This window comes from Rhododendron vialii, chromosome 1a (assembly GCF_030253575.1).
Source record: "Rhododendron vialii isolate Sample 1 chromosome 1a, ASM3025357v1".
NCBI classification, from domain to species: domain Eukaryota; kingdom Viridiplantae; phylum Streptophyta; class Magnoliopsida; order Ericales; family Ericaceae; genus Rhododendron; species Rhododendron vialii.
This window is the reverse complement of record NC_080557.1, coordinates 47,368,315-47,381,774: the sequence shown is the minus strand read 5'-3', so window position 1 is coordinate 47,381,774 and position 13,460 is coordinate 47,368,315. Positions and strand designations below refer to the sequence as shown.

The 13,460-nt window shown below is 38.5% G+C and overlaps 1 protein-coding gene and 1 long non-coding RNA gene across 5 annotated transcripts; both read right to left on the bottom strand.

Annotated features, from left to right (window-relative positions):
* Window positions 1-551: 551 nt before the first annotated feature.
* Window positions 552-1,720, bottom strand: LOC131324372 (uncharacterized). The gene is made up of 3 exons (XR_009199316.1): window positions 1,573-1,720; window positions 1,300-1,366; window positions 552-604 (listed from the first exon to the last, which is right to left on the bottom strand). It is a non-coding gene; the product is annotated as an uncharacterized LOC131324372 (long non-coding RNA).
* A 3,793-nt stretch (window positions 1,721-5,513) lies between these two features.
* Window positions 5,514-11,399, bottom strand: LOC131332775 (RNA demethylase ALKBH10B-like). 4 transcript variants are annotated; one of them, XM_058367075.1, is made up of 8 exons: window positions 11,120-11,399; window positions 10,641-10,956; window positions 8,216-8,346; window positions 7,963-8,080; window positions 7,362-7,478; window positions 7,138-7,253; window positions 6,884-7,038; window positions 5,514-6,270 (listed from the first exon to the last, which is right to left on the bottom strand). In XM_058367075.1, the coding sequence occupies exons 1-8, from the start codon at window positions 11,303-11,305 to the stop codon at window positions 5,778-5,780; spliced, it is 1,632 nt and encodes a 543-aa protein (XP_058223058.1). In that variant the 5' UTR covers window positions 11,306-11,399; the 3' UTR covers window positions 5,514-5,777. The 4 variants fall into 4 exon arrangements, with proteins under 4 accessions (XP_058223058.1, XP_058223065.1, XP_058223071.1 ...); XM_058367082.1 differs by having other exon boundaries at window positions 10,650-10,956; XM_058367088.1 differs by having other exon boundaries at window positions 10,656-10,956.
* Window positions 11,400-13,460: the final 2,061 nt, after the last annotated feature.

Sequence of the window (13,460 nt, the reverse complement as noted above, 5' to 3'; positions counted from 1 at the left end):
TATTAGCTGAATTAACTGTAGAATAAGGAAAATTGGTTGAACATATTTGGAAATCTCAATTATTTTACTTTGTATGAAAACAAATATGAGCTCGATAGTGATATGAGATTTCAATCAACCTGGTGCTAGAGGGGATATAATCTTATATGAAAAGTTATAAATCTGAAGGTTGTGAACAATTGAGGAGGGACACGTGACCCCTCTCGTCCTATGCTGACTCCGCCAGTGAATACGAATCATGGTTTGCTTGTAGGTTGGAGAAACATCAGCATTTTCAAATGCTTTTTGTGGTTTCTTCTTTCCAGTTAAGAGTATTTAAAAATCGTTGCGAATATAACTTTTTCAAGTGCTTGAGAATCAGGCACATGTGTTCCTTTACCTGTCATCGGTTTGAGGAAACCCGATTTTTCGCAATTTTAAACACATTCACCCTTTACCAAGGGATTTGAAAGCCTGCAGGCAAGTTTTTTTGGTCTATTTGTATATACTTTCCTTTGGTGATAGAACCTTATCTATCCGTATGAAGAAAAAGCAACTCGATTCAGATGTCTTATAATGCGTGACAGCTCCTGAGAAAGAACCCCACAAAGGACATATTCCAAACCTGAACAAATTAATACATGAATCCTCGTTAGATGGGAAGAACCAAAACACTAAATGTTTCAGCGACAAGAATTCTACCTGCCATATTTCAGTCAAATTAAAACCAATCAATTTCAAAACAAAGCGGCTGGGGGCAGGAGAATCAAAATGCCTCTTCCCAGGCTAGAAAACTGTTTATAATGTTTCTCAATTTGGAATATTTCCATGAGCATGGCTTCAACCGTAAAATGACCCATGCACCATACAATATCAGTGTTTTGAAAGTTGTTTTCTGCACTCGCTCAAACCAACTTAGCTGGCATCAAGGGAAACTACAAGAGAGTCAGCCAAAATATTAACACACGCACACACCCAAAGAAAAAAAAAACACAAAAAATCCCATAGAAAGCTGATACGATAATTCATGGTTTTTCCTTTTCTTCCACAAACCCATTTCAAGACAAAGAAGTTACTACGTATGAGTCGTGTTCTCAAGCGATGCTCAGCTAACCTAAGAAGAAATTGAGCATAGCTACAACCAAAATCCTAATCTCCCCCATACAAGCAACAACAACAAATCCTACACAAACCCCCAACAGAATGCTGATATTATAATTTATGATTTTCCCTTTTCTTTCAGTGCATGTATTACGTGAAAAAAGAAGTTGGACCCAGGGATTTCACCCGGCTGCGATTTGAAGTTGGTTCAAGGGGTACCAGTGAATTTGGAGACTGTTCTGCAGTGGTTCTGTTCCAACGCCAAGGGGATAGGTTTGCGCAATACCTGCCAAGAACAATGAAAGGCAAAATTCATCTACACATTAAGGCAAAATTCGTTCTGTACCAACGCCAAGGAGAAAGGTTTTCGCAATACCTGCCAAGAACAATGAGAGGCAAAATTCATCAACACATTAAGGAAAAATTCAAATGACAATGGAATCTCTCATATAAACAAACTAGTTTCCAAACTAGGAATGGAGTAGTGAGCACCTTTTGATTCTGCCAAGAACAATGAAAGGCAAGCTATACAAAATTGAAATCAGAGGACCTGTTACAATGCTGAACTATCATTTGCTATAATGGGTTTGATACTGTGTCGGAGTGAATTCAAGTGACAATGGAATCTCTCTCTCTCTCTCTCTCTTCGTCGGGGACGCCCCTTCGTCGGAGTGAATTTATCATTTGCTATAATGGGTTTGATACTGTGTGGCCAATTCTATTTTCATGAAAAAAAATTCACTTTAATCATCTCCGATTATGCATTTTTCAGAATTCGATTCAAGTGATCTTTGATATTATTCATCTTCTTCACAATCTCTACAACTTGAACGACTTCGATTGTGGAGATCCATCGAAACGAGATTACAATTTGACAAACTCACGCTGCAAATCCAACAATCCAGGTATCCGACGTCGTTTCACAAAAACGGATTTCATAGAGTGCAACCAAGTCTATTTTCTCAAAAACAAAATTGCACTTATTGTCTCCGATTATGCATCAATGGGTACTTGATTCAACAGATATTTGACATGGCGTATGTTCTTGACAATCTATGAAACATGAAGGGTTTCGATCATAGTGATAAACTGGAATGGGCTCACAATTTTATAAATTCATGTTTTCAAGTGACTTCTCAGGTTGAACCTGCGAAGTCTGAACGAATATGAACGACGCCGTTTTCAAGGTACCTCCCGTGTTCAAGATGCGAGTTTTAAATGCAACCCAGCCGAGACAAAGCTCGCGTCTATCTTACGCGAGTTTCTCACGATTGCCAGTACATGCAGATAGCCGAACACCATTCGTCGTCCCCATTTCCCCCACGATCTCTCTCTCTCGGTTTGTTTACATATTTGTATTTCACTGAATCTTCGTTTATAAATGGGTGTTAATCCACTGCCAACTGATTTTGGCCTCACACGTTCAAGTTTGCAAAAATCAATTTTTGTCCGAATTGTGTACGATTAGAATAAGGCTATCAATTTCATCATTTCATGTTATCCAATTTAATTCAGGTCTAGCTTCTTTTTCCGGTACTTGGATCTTAAGAGCATCTCTAGCCTTCACCCATATTTTTCCTCAAATTTGAGTCAAATTTTGGGTAAAAATCCATTTTGGGTAGACACATCTCTAACCATCAAACTCAAATTTTACACATCTCCCTCTTTCTCTCTCTCTCTAACTAACCGTTGGAGAAATTGGTCAAGGCAAAAATTGTCTCAGATTTGGGCAAAAAAATGGATAAAACTCAAAATGGAGAAGGGTTTGGGTCAAAGATTGGAGAGAGATTTTTATGATTTTTGCCCCATTTTTAAATTTGAGTCTTAAAATGGATCAAGGCTGGAGATGCTCTAAGCTATAGTCGGTTCTCTCACAACATAGCTCGATAGTGATATGAGCATAATTGTTAAAAATTAATGATCCTACAATTTGTATCATCTCTTTCATAAACTAAGTATATGACCCGTGTCCCTTTGTGCAGAAATCCTAAGATACAATGGGGTATCCTGCAATATAGATGTGTGTGTTGGGAAGAAGCTTTTAAAACCTCTTCAAAATGGTTTATTAGCTGAATTAACTGTAGAATAAGGAAAATTGGTTGAACATATTTGGAAATCCCATTTATTTTATTTTGTATGAAAATAAATATGAGCTCGATAGTGATATGAGATTTCAATCAACCTGGTGCTAGAGGGGATATAATCTTATATGAGAAGTTATAAATTTGAAGGTTGTGAACAACTGAGGAGGGACACGTGACCCCTCTCGTCCTATGCTGACTCCGCCAGTGAATACGAATCATGGTTTGCTTGTAGGTTGGAGAAACATCAGCATTTTAAAATGCTTTTTGTGGTTTCTTCTTTCCAGTTAAGAGTATTTAAAAATCGTTGCGAATATAACTTTTTCAAGTGCTTGAGAATCAATCAGGCACATGTGCTCCTTTAGCTGTCATCGGTTTGAGGAAACCCGATTTTTCGCAATTTTAAACACATTCACCTTTTAGCAAGGGATTTGAAAGCCTGCAGGCAAGTTTTTTTGGTCTATTTGTATATACTTTCCTTTGGTGATAGAACCTTATCTCTCTGTATGAAAAAAAAGTAACTCGATTGAGATGTCTTCTTTTACCCAATCGCAAAATGTTTCTCGACTGGGTAATAGAGGCTCGTAAATTTGCAGGACAGCCTGTTATTTAAATATGAACCGATGGAGTAACTTTGTCACTCCATGGGAGATAACACTTTCATTACGCAGATTGGTTCGTCGATCGAATGAGTCAATTCTACAAATAAATACATAGCAGGAGTACTTTTCGGTAATCCAACAGATCCAAAAAAAAAAAAAATGCAAACAGAAGAGACTAGGAATAAATTGAAGTGTATGCTTATTGTATTTCAATTTACATTGGAATAGAAAGCTGATTTTTATTTCGATTTGCTGGAGTCAGGCAGAAACCTAAGAACATATTCAGGGATGCACACATGCGGAGAGATTGTGTCACCTACCATTTCCAGTGAGCCACCAGCTCAGCCCTGTGCCACTAACTCGACTTTGGCAGATCAAGGGTGAGATTCCTTCTCAAAAAATCCATTTTCCTTTGACGAATAAACTCATCTGCTCTTCCATTTATGTCATTCTCCAGAAAATCAAATGGAGGCATCATTTGCGTGTCTTTATCTTGACCTCGTGAATCAATTTCTTTGTTCCTTGTTGGTCTAATCTCCACTGGTCGAAAACCTCCCTTTTCTCTATTGACAATAGCGCTATCATTCTTTGCAACATGTTGCTCTAATCCGTTGGTGTGCCTGAAATCAACCCTAATTTCAGAATTTGAGTGCTCCGGGCGGGAGTCATGCTCCTCCTGGAATGCTGAAGAACCTTCAACTGGCACTGGAATTGACTGGGATGCCGGTGGATTGGTCAGGCGCGGGAGGTCTTGTGCAGTGAGGATATTCATGATGAAGTTGAGGAGCCTTTGGCAGATGCCAAGAGGCTGGGGATTGTTGTTGTTTCTGTTTTCCCTTTGCTGCATTTGTTTGCTGTGGAAAGACATTGGTGTTGGGACAAAGGGTAATTGGCAGCAGGTTTTGGTGGGTAAAATATTATGGTTTTGAAGGATTGCATATTTGAACACATGGATAGGAATGGAGATTCCAAGCTTACAAGGTTGGGTATGCATATTATATGATAGAAGCATTCTTCTCTCTTTTTTAGCATCAGAAGGGTTCTTCTACCCTCACTGCTTTTAGTCAAAAGTTAAAGTGGAATATGAGGAGCAAAGTCCAATTCTACCTTCCTTAACGCTAGTTATATTCCTGAATAGGACCTTGCATGCTAAACCACAATCAATTTCCATGGTGGGAAGCAATTCACTGATGCAAAATGGCACATAAACGGAATATTTATGCGAAAATCTCATTCAGAATTGGGTGATATTGTATCGAGTCTATGGACGATTTTTCATACTATTTTTAAGAGCAGAGCTGGTTTTTTTTTTTTTTGTTGGGCTGAAATGAGAAACCACGAAAATTCACATCATTTTTGTTTTGATAATTCCGTTTGTATAAGCAGTTGTCATTGCCGATGTCATTCGTGTGATGGAAGGGTCCTTGCGTCATATATAAGCGCCAACCTCTGAATAGTTAGCTCCCATCTAATTTGGTACCTTCCAAAAGCAGACCCTGGATAAATTGTGAGAAGGGTGCGTGCAGTACTGTGTCCGGTAAGACGGCATTGGACACGTATCTTTTCGGTAGCCAGATTAACATAGAGAAGTTTAGTTTGTCTCACTGAATCGGTATCCTGGAACAAAACACCAATCCTCCCTCCTACATTACTGCAGCAAGCTTATACAAGAGAAGTCGTGGTCATTATGTGGTCGCAATTACAGTAATGAACAGTACTGATTCCTTGTACCGAAGAGGTCAAGAAATTGTAGCAAATCCAAAGCATCCAACTCTGTTCTTTATAAACATTTAGTAACCAAGCGCTTCTGTTTATACAAAACTCAAACCTCTACAAGGGCCAATCCACAACCAAAAATATCACTAGAAACAGCATTACAACCAACAAAAAGAAAAAGAAACGAGTACAAATTTCATCTATCAGCACCTGGGCCTTGGTTGTACAATAAGTCAATAACACAAGCTCTTCCTCAACTTTTGGCTAACATTAGTGATTCCTCAGTTGACTACCTTCGTCAAACCATTTTAGCCTCAATGCCTATACCCGGATCAGAAGACGGATCTGCTACCTTTGCTTCAACTGAGGGAGGTAGTGTGAGAAGAAGTTTTGCTTTTTTAGCGCGTGGAGGAAGATATTTTGGCGATTTTCTTGACCGAAGGGTCCAAGGTAAGAAGACTCCAGTACCACTGTGTGGGACCCTTCTGGGGCTCAGAACCATTGGTTGCATTGGAGCCAACATGACAATAGGGGCACGAAGTATACCCCATTTAGGGATCGCGTGCATTGCCTCGTAACGGTTTAAAGCTCCATTTGGAATTGCATGTGAGGTGGGGACACCGGGATGCCATATAGTCATGGCTTGACTTAGAGGAGGTGGCGGCAATGCAGTGTTTTGGCTCGTGTCAGAGCGGACTTTGAAAAATGTGATGCTTACCCTTTTGTTCGGAGATGGGCACATGACATGTCTCGCTAAATCAGAGCTGTTTCCCCTCAGGACTAGAAGAGACCTGTCAAGTAGCCAGAATTAGGAGTCCAATTTCAGTTCGAAATCAGGTGAGCGTTGAATATGCGATTTTGGCAATGGATAAATCTTAGGAGGAAAATTTGTACAAAGAGAGGTTTAAAGACTGCATTGTCTAGTTGCTGGGTAGGTATAGGAAAAAGGGGCCAACCACTCACATATCAGTTGTTACTATGCTTCAATACCAGGTTAACAGATGAGACATAGAACATAGACGTAAAAGAGAATATGAATCAGGGGTTACGCAATTAGAATCTGGAAATGTAAGAGTCATAGGACATCGAAAATCTAGCATCCAAGTGCAAAGGCTAAACTGAGAAAAGTTCCAGTTGGCGAAAAGGAGGGAGACGTGTTTAGACATAAACTTTGGGCAACGAAGAATATCCCGAGAAGATAAAATCAACAGCTAATTGTAGGAGAGTTCAGAAGGAGCAGTGAAAGTATCAAAAACACCCAATGATAATTCATTACAATCTAACCAAATTGCTTTCTGATGATTATTTTTCCCACAGTATCAGATACCCAATTACAATTTTGCAAGTATCAGACATGTAAATAAATAAAAAGAAGAAATAAAACAAATAAACTGGAGTACATACCCTTCCTTTAGTGAAAGCATGAGTGGCCCTTTATAGTTACCATCACTATCACTTTCGAGTGTTTGTCCAAAAGCCATCATTGATTCAGAGAGGAGAAGAGTAGATATGGGTTGTTCCAAATGAGGTGGTTTCAGAAAAGGCTGTGAAAATTCTCCCTACATAAACAAGTACAAATGCTCAGTTTCTGCGCCGTTCAAACAAATCAGGCTCATTAAATGGATCTAAGTTAATGAGCAGGAAAAGAATGATTATACCTCATCAAAGAAGTTAATGATGCAGCTATTTGGTTTTCTATTTTCTGAGATCAGATGCCACTGAACCAGGTGGTCGATAACAGCTTGAAGAAGAGTGGGAATCGACTCAATATGAACTGTAAGCATATATCTCAATTAAAATCTTCAGATGAAGATTGCCTGACAAGCTTGATTGACGAGGGAGAAAAACAAATACATATACTCAGATAAAAAAGTTATCATACCGTTTCCATCTTTAGGTTTTGCATCCTCTTTTATCTGTCCAAAAATAGGAGTTCCAAATTGAATCAGCTCTCTTTTTTCCCCCTTTATCTGCTGGTTGAACAAGATATAAGTCTCACCTACATACATCCATTCACATGAATTGTTGAGTGGTGTGAAGAAAGACGGTAACTTAAAATAGCTGTACTAACCATCATAATTGCACAGAAACAATTTTTTTTATCACAAAATGTGTGATACAACTAGCAGAGTTCAGAGTGTCGGCCAGCTAAATGCAGTCACAATGAAGAGATAATGACTTGCGAAAAAATTGACCACTACAATGAATACAACGAAATTTACAATAGCAATTTACGAGGAATAAGGTCCACAACTCATCTCCCAGCCTGATTGCAGATATTGTACATTGAAGTTAAAATCCACACATTGATGAACCTTGAGAAATAAGGAGGAATGCATTCAATCAAAAAGGAAAGGAAAACTTAAATTCCAAACCTGCTTGACCAAAACTACACAGAGGGTGTCCTTTACTATCTCAAAACCTTGTTCCCAAAGGAAACAAGAAGTTCAATTATAAAAGCATCACGAGGCACGGGGATCCACCTGACAGTTCTCCATTCTGTCCAGCAACCTGAAGTTCATCTACAAAGTCATTCAACTTAGAGAGCTCCAAATCAGTGAATACGTCTTCAAACAACTTGAGACCGCTAACAACATTCGTCTGCAAGATCATTTCTCTTTAATCAATAACATAAAACTAGGTGTTTATTTTCTTCATTTTGTTTAGTTTCAAAGTGGCATATCCGGAGGATATTTGTTATTCAGTTCCTTATTAAAGAGCAAAATTTAAACTCACCATATGACCTTTGACATACTCCTTGGCTGTGAATCCTTTTGTCTTCTTGATCTGGGCACCACGTGCCTCACATTCTTCATGGTTGGAACAGAAGCCTTTGTTTCCCAATGGGGGCTGGACTTTTTGGGATACTGCATTTCAAGAAGTAGCATAGGAAAGGATCAGCAGTCATGGTACTAATAGTTACAAGAGATAAAATAAGAAGTGAAGGAATTGAATTAAACATTTGTTGCTATTTCAGTTAAAAATTAGTAGTTGGGACGGGCAGGGATCAAGCAAACATCTGTAAATCTGGCAGTTAAAAATTAGCAGTGGGGATGGGCAGGGATCAAGCGAGTATAATCCAGATTCACATCAGGTCACCTGATAGACCAATTCAAAACGCTTTTAATTCTGTAATTTCTGATTCCAGTAACACAATTATGAACCTCTTAGAATTTCATACAGCAAATTCTCCACGCTAGTTCTCGTCAGCGAAATTAAATTTTGCCTCCAAAACGGCTCTTTTTACGTTCTAAAGAAAGAGTAGCCCAGCAACAACTACTTAGAAATAAAACGACAAATTGACAGCTTGTTTTTTAATGCATTTTAGTGGTGTTTAACACCATATGTTCACAACCAATTATGGCTAGCCTAGTCGACCACCAACTGGAAGAAGCAAGAGGTCAAATCTTTTCGAAGGCAAGAATTGATTATTGGTTCCCCTTCATGGGAGTGTTTCATTGTTAGTGTATATTTTCCTTTATGTAGCTATTTTTTCAATTGTCATGTAGTGGGATTGATTTAATTAGTGCGAATCTCACATGATTGGTGTAATATCCCGTTATTGTAACTCTTCAAATGTAATTCGACCGCTTGATAGAAAAAAAACACCAAATGTTCAATGTTTTTTTAACTATAAAACAGGGTCAATGTCTACCAACTAATTTCATAGGGGGGCGTTTAAAAAAAAACTAATTTCACAGGGGAATGGCACTAAAACAATGATGCAATTAAAGCATGTTGCTCAACAAAATGACAAAACACGAACTCCAATATATTTTTCACACTTTCTCACATACTTCTATACATTTTCACACATTTCTATACATTTTCAACCATAACAAAAGTCGCTGGGCTCTTTTTTTTTGCATTTTTTGAAATTAAATTCAAACAGTAGTACTGGATAGCTTATTTTTAGCTGTCCAAACACCATTTAATTGTTTGCTCACCTTTTTAGGATCTCGCACCACAACCTTCTTCGGCATATAAAAAAATAATATGAAATTATACAATAATTCGGGAGTATCGCCACGTGATAATCCGGACCATTTTACAACTATACATTCTTGTGAGATCTACCACTAAATGTATGAATCCCATAGAAATGCGATTGTTAAAGTAATCCGGAGTATTACGTAACGATACACTCTATTGAATAATTACTCCAAAATAATTGACCAATAATCCGAGACGTATAAAAAAAGAATACACATAATAGTCAGAGAGTTGACTCAGTTTACTCAAAAGGAGTCCTACAAACCGGGTCCGCAACACATCGGGATTACAAAAATCCAACAAATAGTATAATTAAAAGCTCGAAAAGTGTACACATAATAGGCAGAAAATGAACAAAGAAAATACACTTAAAATATGTACGTGAACGGCTCAGATTTACTGTACAGTGGATCTGAGCCGTTCACGTACATTTTAAGTGTATTTTCTTTACTAATTTTCTTTGTCCCTAGTACCCCTAGATTTTTTTTAGGATCCCTAAAACAATATTTTTTAAAAGTTAAACGATTCGGATCATCTTGTGTGATTCAAAAAGCTCTGCAAAAAATTTGTGGATGATTTGTTCTCACTTTATCTGTGTGAAATGTGAATACTGGTGAGTAGCACAGTTCTTAAAGCTCCGCCAAAAGGCCACGACGTTCGTCTACAATCAAACGGTTACTACGGCAAGCAAAATGAGTATTTAATCGGACACACAACTCGAGGTGCTAGATAGAAATTCGCTACTCTCGAAATTTACATTAGGGCTCCGTACGAGGTAATGCTAACCTCCGCCTTGGAGAATAACGCACAGAAAATGTATTCATATTCTCGAGAAAAGTGTATTGATATTCATGAAATATATATTCTCGAGAAAAGTGTATTGATATTCATGAAATATATATTGACACATGTGCTTATTTGATATTATTAACGTATCCGTCGGAAGTTAGCAAGACAAAGTAAGTCAAATTAGACAAAGTAAGTCAAATTAGATGAAACAGAGCCTTCGAAAATCTGGATTCTTGTTTCTTGAATATCTTACTCATCAAGAAAATCTGGATTCTTGTTTCTTGAACCCGAGAAATTAAAATTTAACGAACTTAAATACTAGACCCAGAGAAACAAAATCAATATATGACATAAGGGGGAAAAAAAGGTATACTTAAACACGTTTTACCGGTACCAGTAACTTCGCTGTTCGGAGAATCATCTCTCGTCGAATCTTCATCAACCGATTCCTCTTCACAATCCACAAGACTCCTCCCTTCCTCGTTTTCCAACCCTTTCATTTCCTCACTCCTCTTCACCTCTCCGCCTTCCACTCTGTCTCCAACTTTCTTCGCAGCAGCGACTCGTCCAAGCTCGAGTGTCACGTCGGCAACCGAGTGGTACTTCTGCATCTGGAGAATCGGGATCCAGTTCAAACGTCGCCGGTGGATTGCAGCGAACACCGATTCGTAGTCTGATCCTCCACTGCCCTCCTCCTATTGAAGATACAAACAAGAAATCGTGTGTTCAAACCTCACCGTTGCGGATTAAAAAAACAAAAAACAAAAAACCTCACCGTTAACTATTGATTAAAATACTTTCACGTGTTTAGTCGCGTATGGTTAAACCACATCTGATTGATACATTATAATCTAATACCTCGAGCTGCCTCAAGTGGTTGCATAGCGCGTCGATGATGGCGTTCGCCGCCGCAAACTCGCCCCTAAACCACGCGATGATCGCGTCCTTCGCGTGCGCCTCTGACGCCATCGCTTGAACCATCGTGGGAATCATCGTCGTCGGGACTCGTTCGGACGGCAACGCAACGCCGGAAGCCGGCGGCATCTCGTATAGTGAATAATATCGGCCGAAGTTTCGGTTGATTTTATCGGGTGCAGTGGAGAGAGAGAGAGAGAGAGAGAGAGAGAGAGAGATGCTGGAGGGTTTTAGTGCGCACAGGGGTTTTGTGGTGGATTTATGTACGAGGTGTGTCCGTACAGGCGGGGACAGGTGGGGACGTGTCAAATTTTGAGTGAAGGATTGGTGACGTGGCACGTGAAGGAAGGGTCGTTGCCCCGGTAGGCTTGGAAGGATGGTTTCGGCAAAGGCGTGAAGGCGATCGTGCGAAATGACTTAAATATCCTTAAGAAACACCAAAATAGTTACGATTATGTTTTGGGAAATGATTTTCGCGCTCCAAATTCTTTCTTCTAGCGCTCTTTTATTATGTGTAACTTGAAGCAATAAAAGATAAATTTTAGAATACTTATGAAAAAGTGGTGTGCAAAAATCATCTCTCTGGACTTTTACGGTAAGAAAATAGTTAGTCGATATTGGTTGATCCGATAAATTGATCTGTACAATTTAAAAATGCTTTTAAAATTTGTTATTACATTTTTTTTCAAATTAAGTTTGAATGATTCACCGTTCTTCTGGTTCATTTATCAACTCTAATTGCACAATGAACAAATAAAAGAAAAGTGAGGCTTTAGACGTCGTAATCAGCATTAGGCCATGATTTTTTTACTAAAAAATATTAAAAAAAGAAAAAAAAAAACACAGCGGTAGGCCATGTTTAGCCAAAAGAGAAAAGAAAAAGCAGGTTAGGAATTAGGCGATCTTTGTCATTAAATGCCAAATATAAGCCTTTTTCAATATAAAAAGAAAAATCAGGTCAGGAATTAGGCGATCTTTGTCATTAAATGCCAAATAGGAGTATAAGCCATTTTCAATATAAAGATGACTTTTTTTCACTAACTCATGCGCAAAGTTATCAATCATGTACCGGTCAGTGTACCGATTTTTTCTACAATAATGGTATGCCTAGTATTGACCGGTACGAAACACCAAGATACGCGTACCGTTTTATGGCATACGGGCCGGTATGGTACGAGCCAACTTACGCGCATCTCAAATTAATTTTAAGGAACTAATCTCACCATCCACTTGTGAGAATCTCAATTAAAGTTAAAGTAAAGCTCTGCCCGCCCTAAAGGAGTTGATAAAGCCTAAAAAGTTTCAAACCTGAATTCTTAGGAAGAAACAAACTCATAAGTCGCTAGCATTGACCCCCTTTGGAGTTGGCTATAAAGATGGCTTACCCTCCCATCTCCATATATGAGGAAGTATAGGAACGCAACAAAATTTACCAACATTATGCGCAACGCGTCTATGTTGCAACATAAGAATCTTTTATGCATGTTTTTTCACAACATATAATTGTAAAATTATGCAAATAGTAGTAACAAAAGAAAGGGCAAACCAACTGTGATTAGTTCAGTTGACCAGTACTCTAGCATCTCTTTAGGAGGTCAAGAGTTCGAGTCTCTCCCATGTGTGTACGTGTTCTTTCCCTTGTATTTGTTACAATTATTTCTCCCCCAAATGGGCCTTGTAGTTGGATTGAGCTTATTGTGATTGTGATTCATTTGAAGAGTTTATTTATCCCGTACTTAGTTATCTTATGAACTCTCACACAATTAACGTAGTGTCCCACAGATTGTACTTTATAATTCATACATGATATAATGAGCTCTCCTGTCGATTGAAAACATCCCTCAGCGCATGACTTTTTGACCTCTTTCTATGATTTAATTTTAATTCTATATTTTTTATCCTTTTTTTTTCGGATAATGGTATTGTAATAGATTTTTGCCAATCAATGCACTTGTGTCTTTTCCTTTTCCTCTACGCATGTTTTTTGACCATTTTTCCCGCATTTGGAAAAAGGCGAAAGCCTAGTCTGAATGATCACACATCACCCGTGAAAATTGGAAGCGTGATACATGGAATTACTGTAAAAGCAAGCTTTGATCAAATCAAATTGGATAGTGACTCGGGCGGTTAAGGCTTCATTTGTGCGACGGAGTTTTTCGTTATCCGCTAGTAGCCCGTATGTAATAAATCGGTTCACTATCGGCTTGTTTGGCGGCTAGAGTTTAGGAAATTTAGAGACAACAGTGTCCTTTAGGCCATGTTTGGTGGAGGAGATCGAACTGAT

Excerpts from the sequence above, each read along its gene's own strand:
- LOC131332775 (XM_058367075.1), bottom strand. The coding sequence starts at position 11,305 with ATGCCGCCGGCTTCCGGCGTTGCGTTGCCGTCCGAACGAGTCCCGACG. Across the intron at positions 8,081-8,215 it reads AGTATGTCAAAGGTCATATG|ACGAATGTTGTTAGCGGTCT; the intron begins GTGAGTTTAAAT and ends ATGATCTTGCAG. Across the intron at positions 7,039-7,137 it reads TCATTAACTTCTTTGATGAG|GGAGAATTTTCACAGCCTTT; the intron begins GTATAATCATTC and ends TTGTTTATGTAG.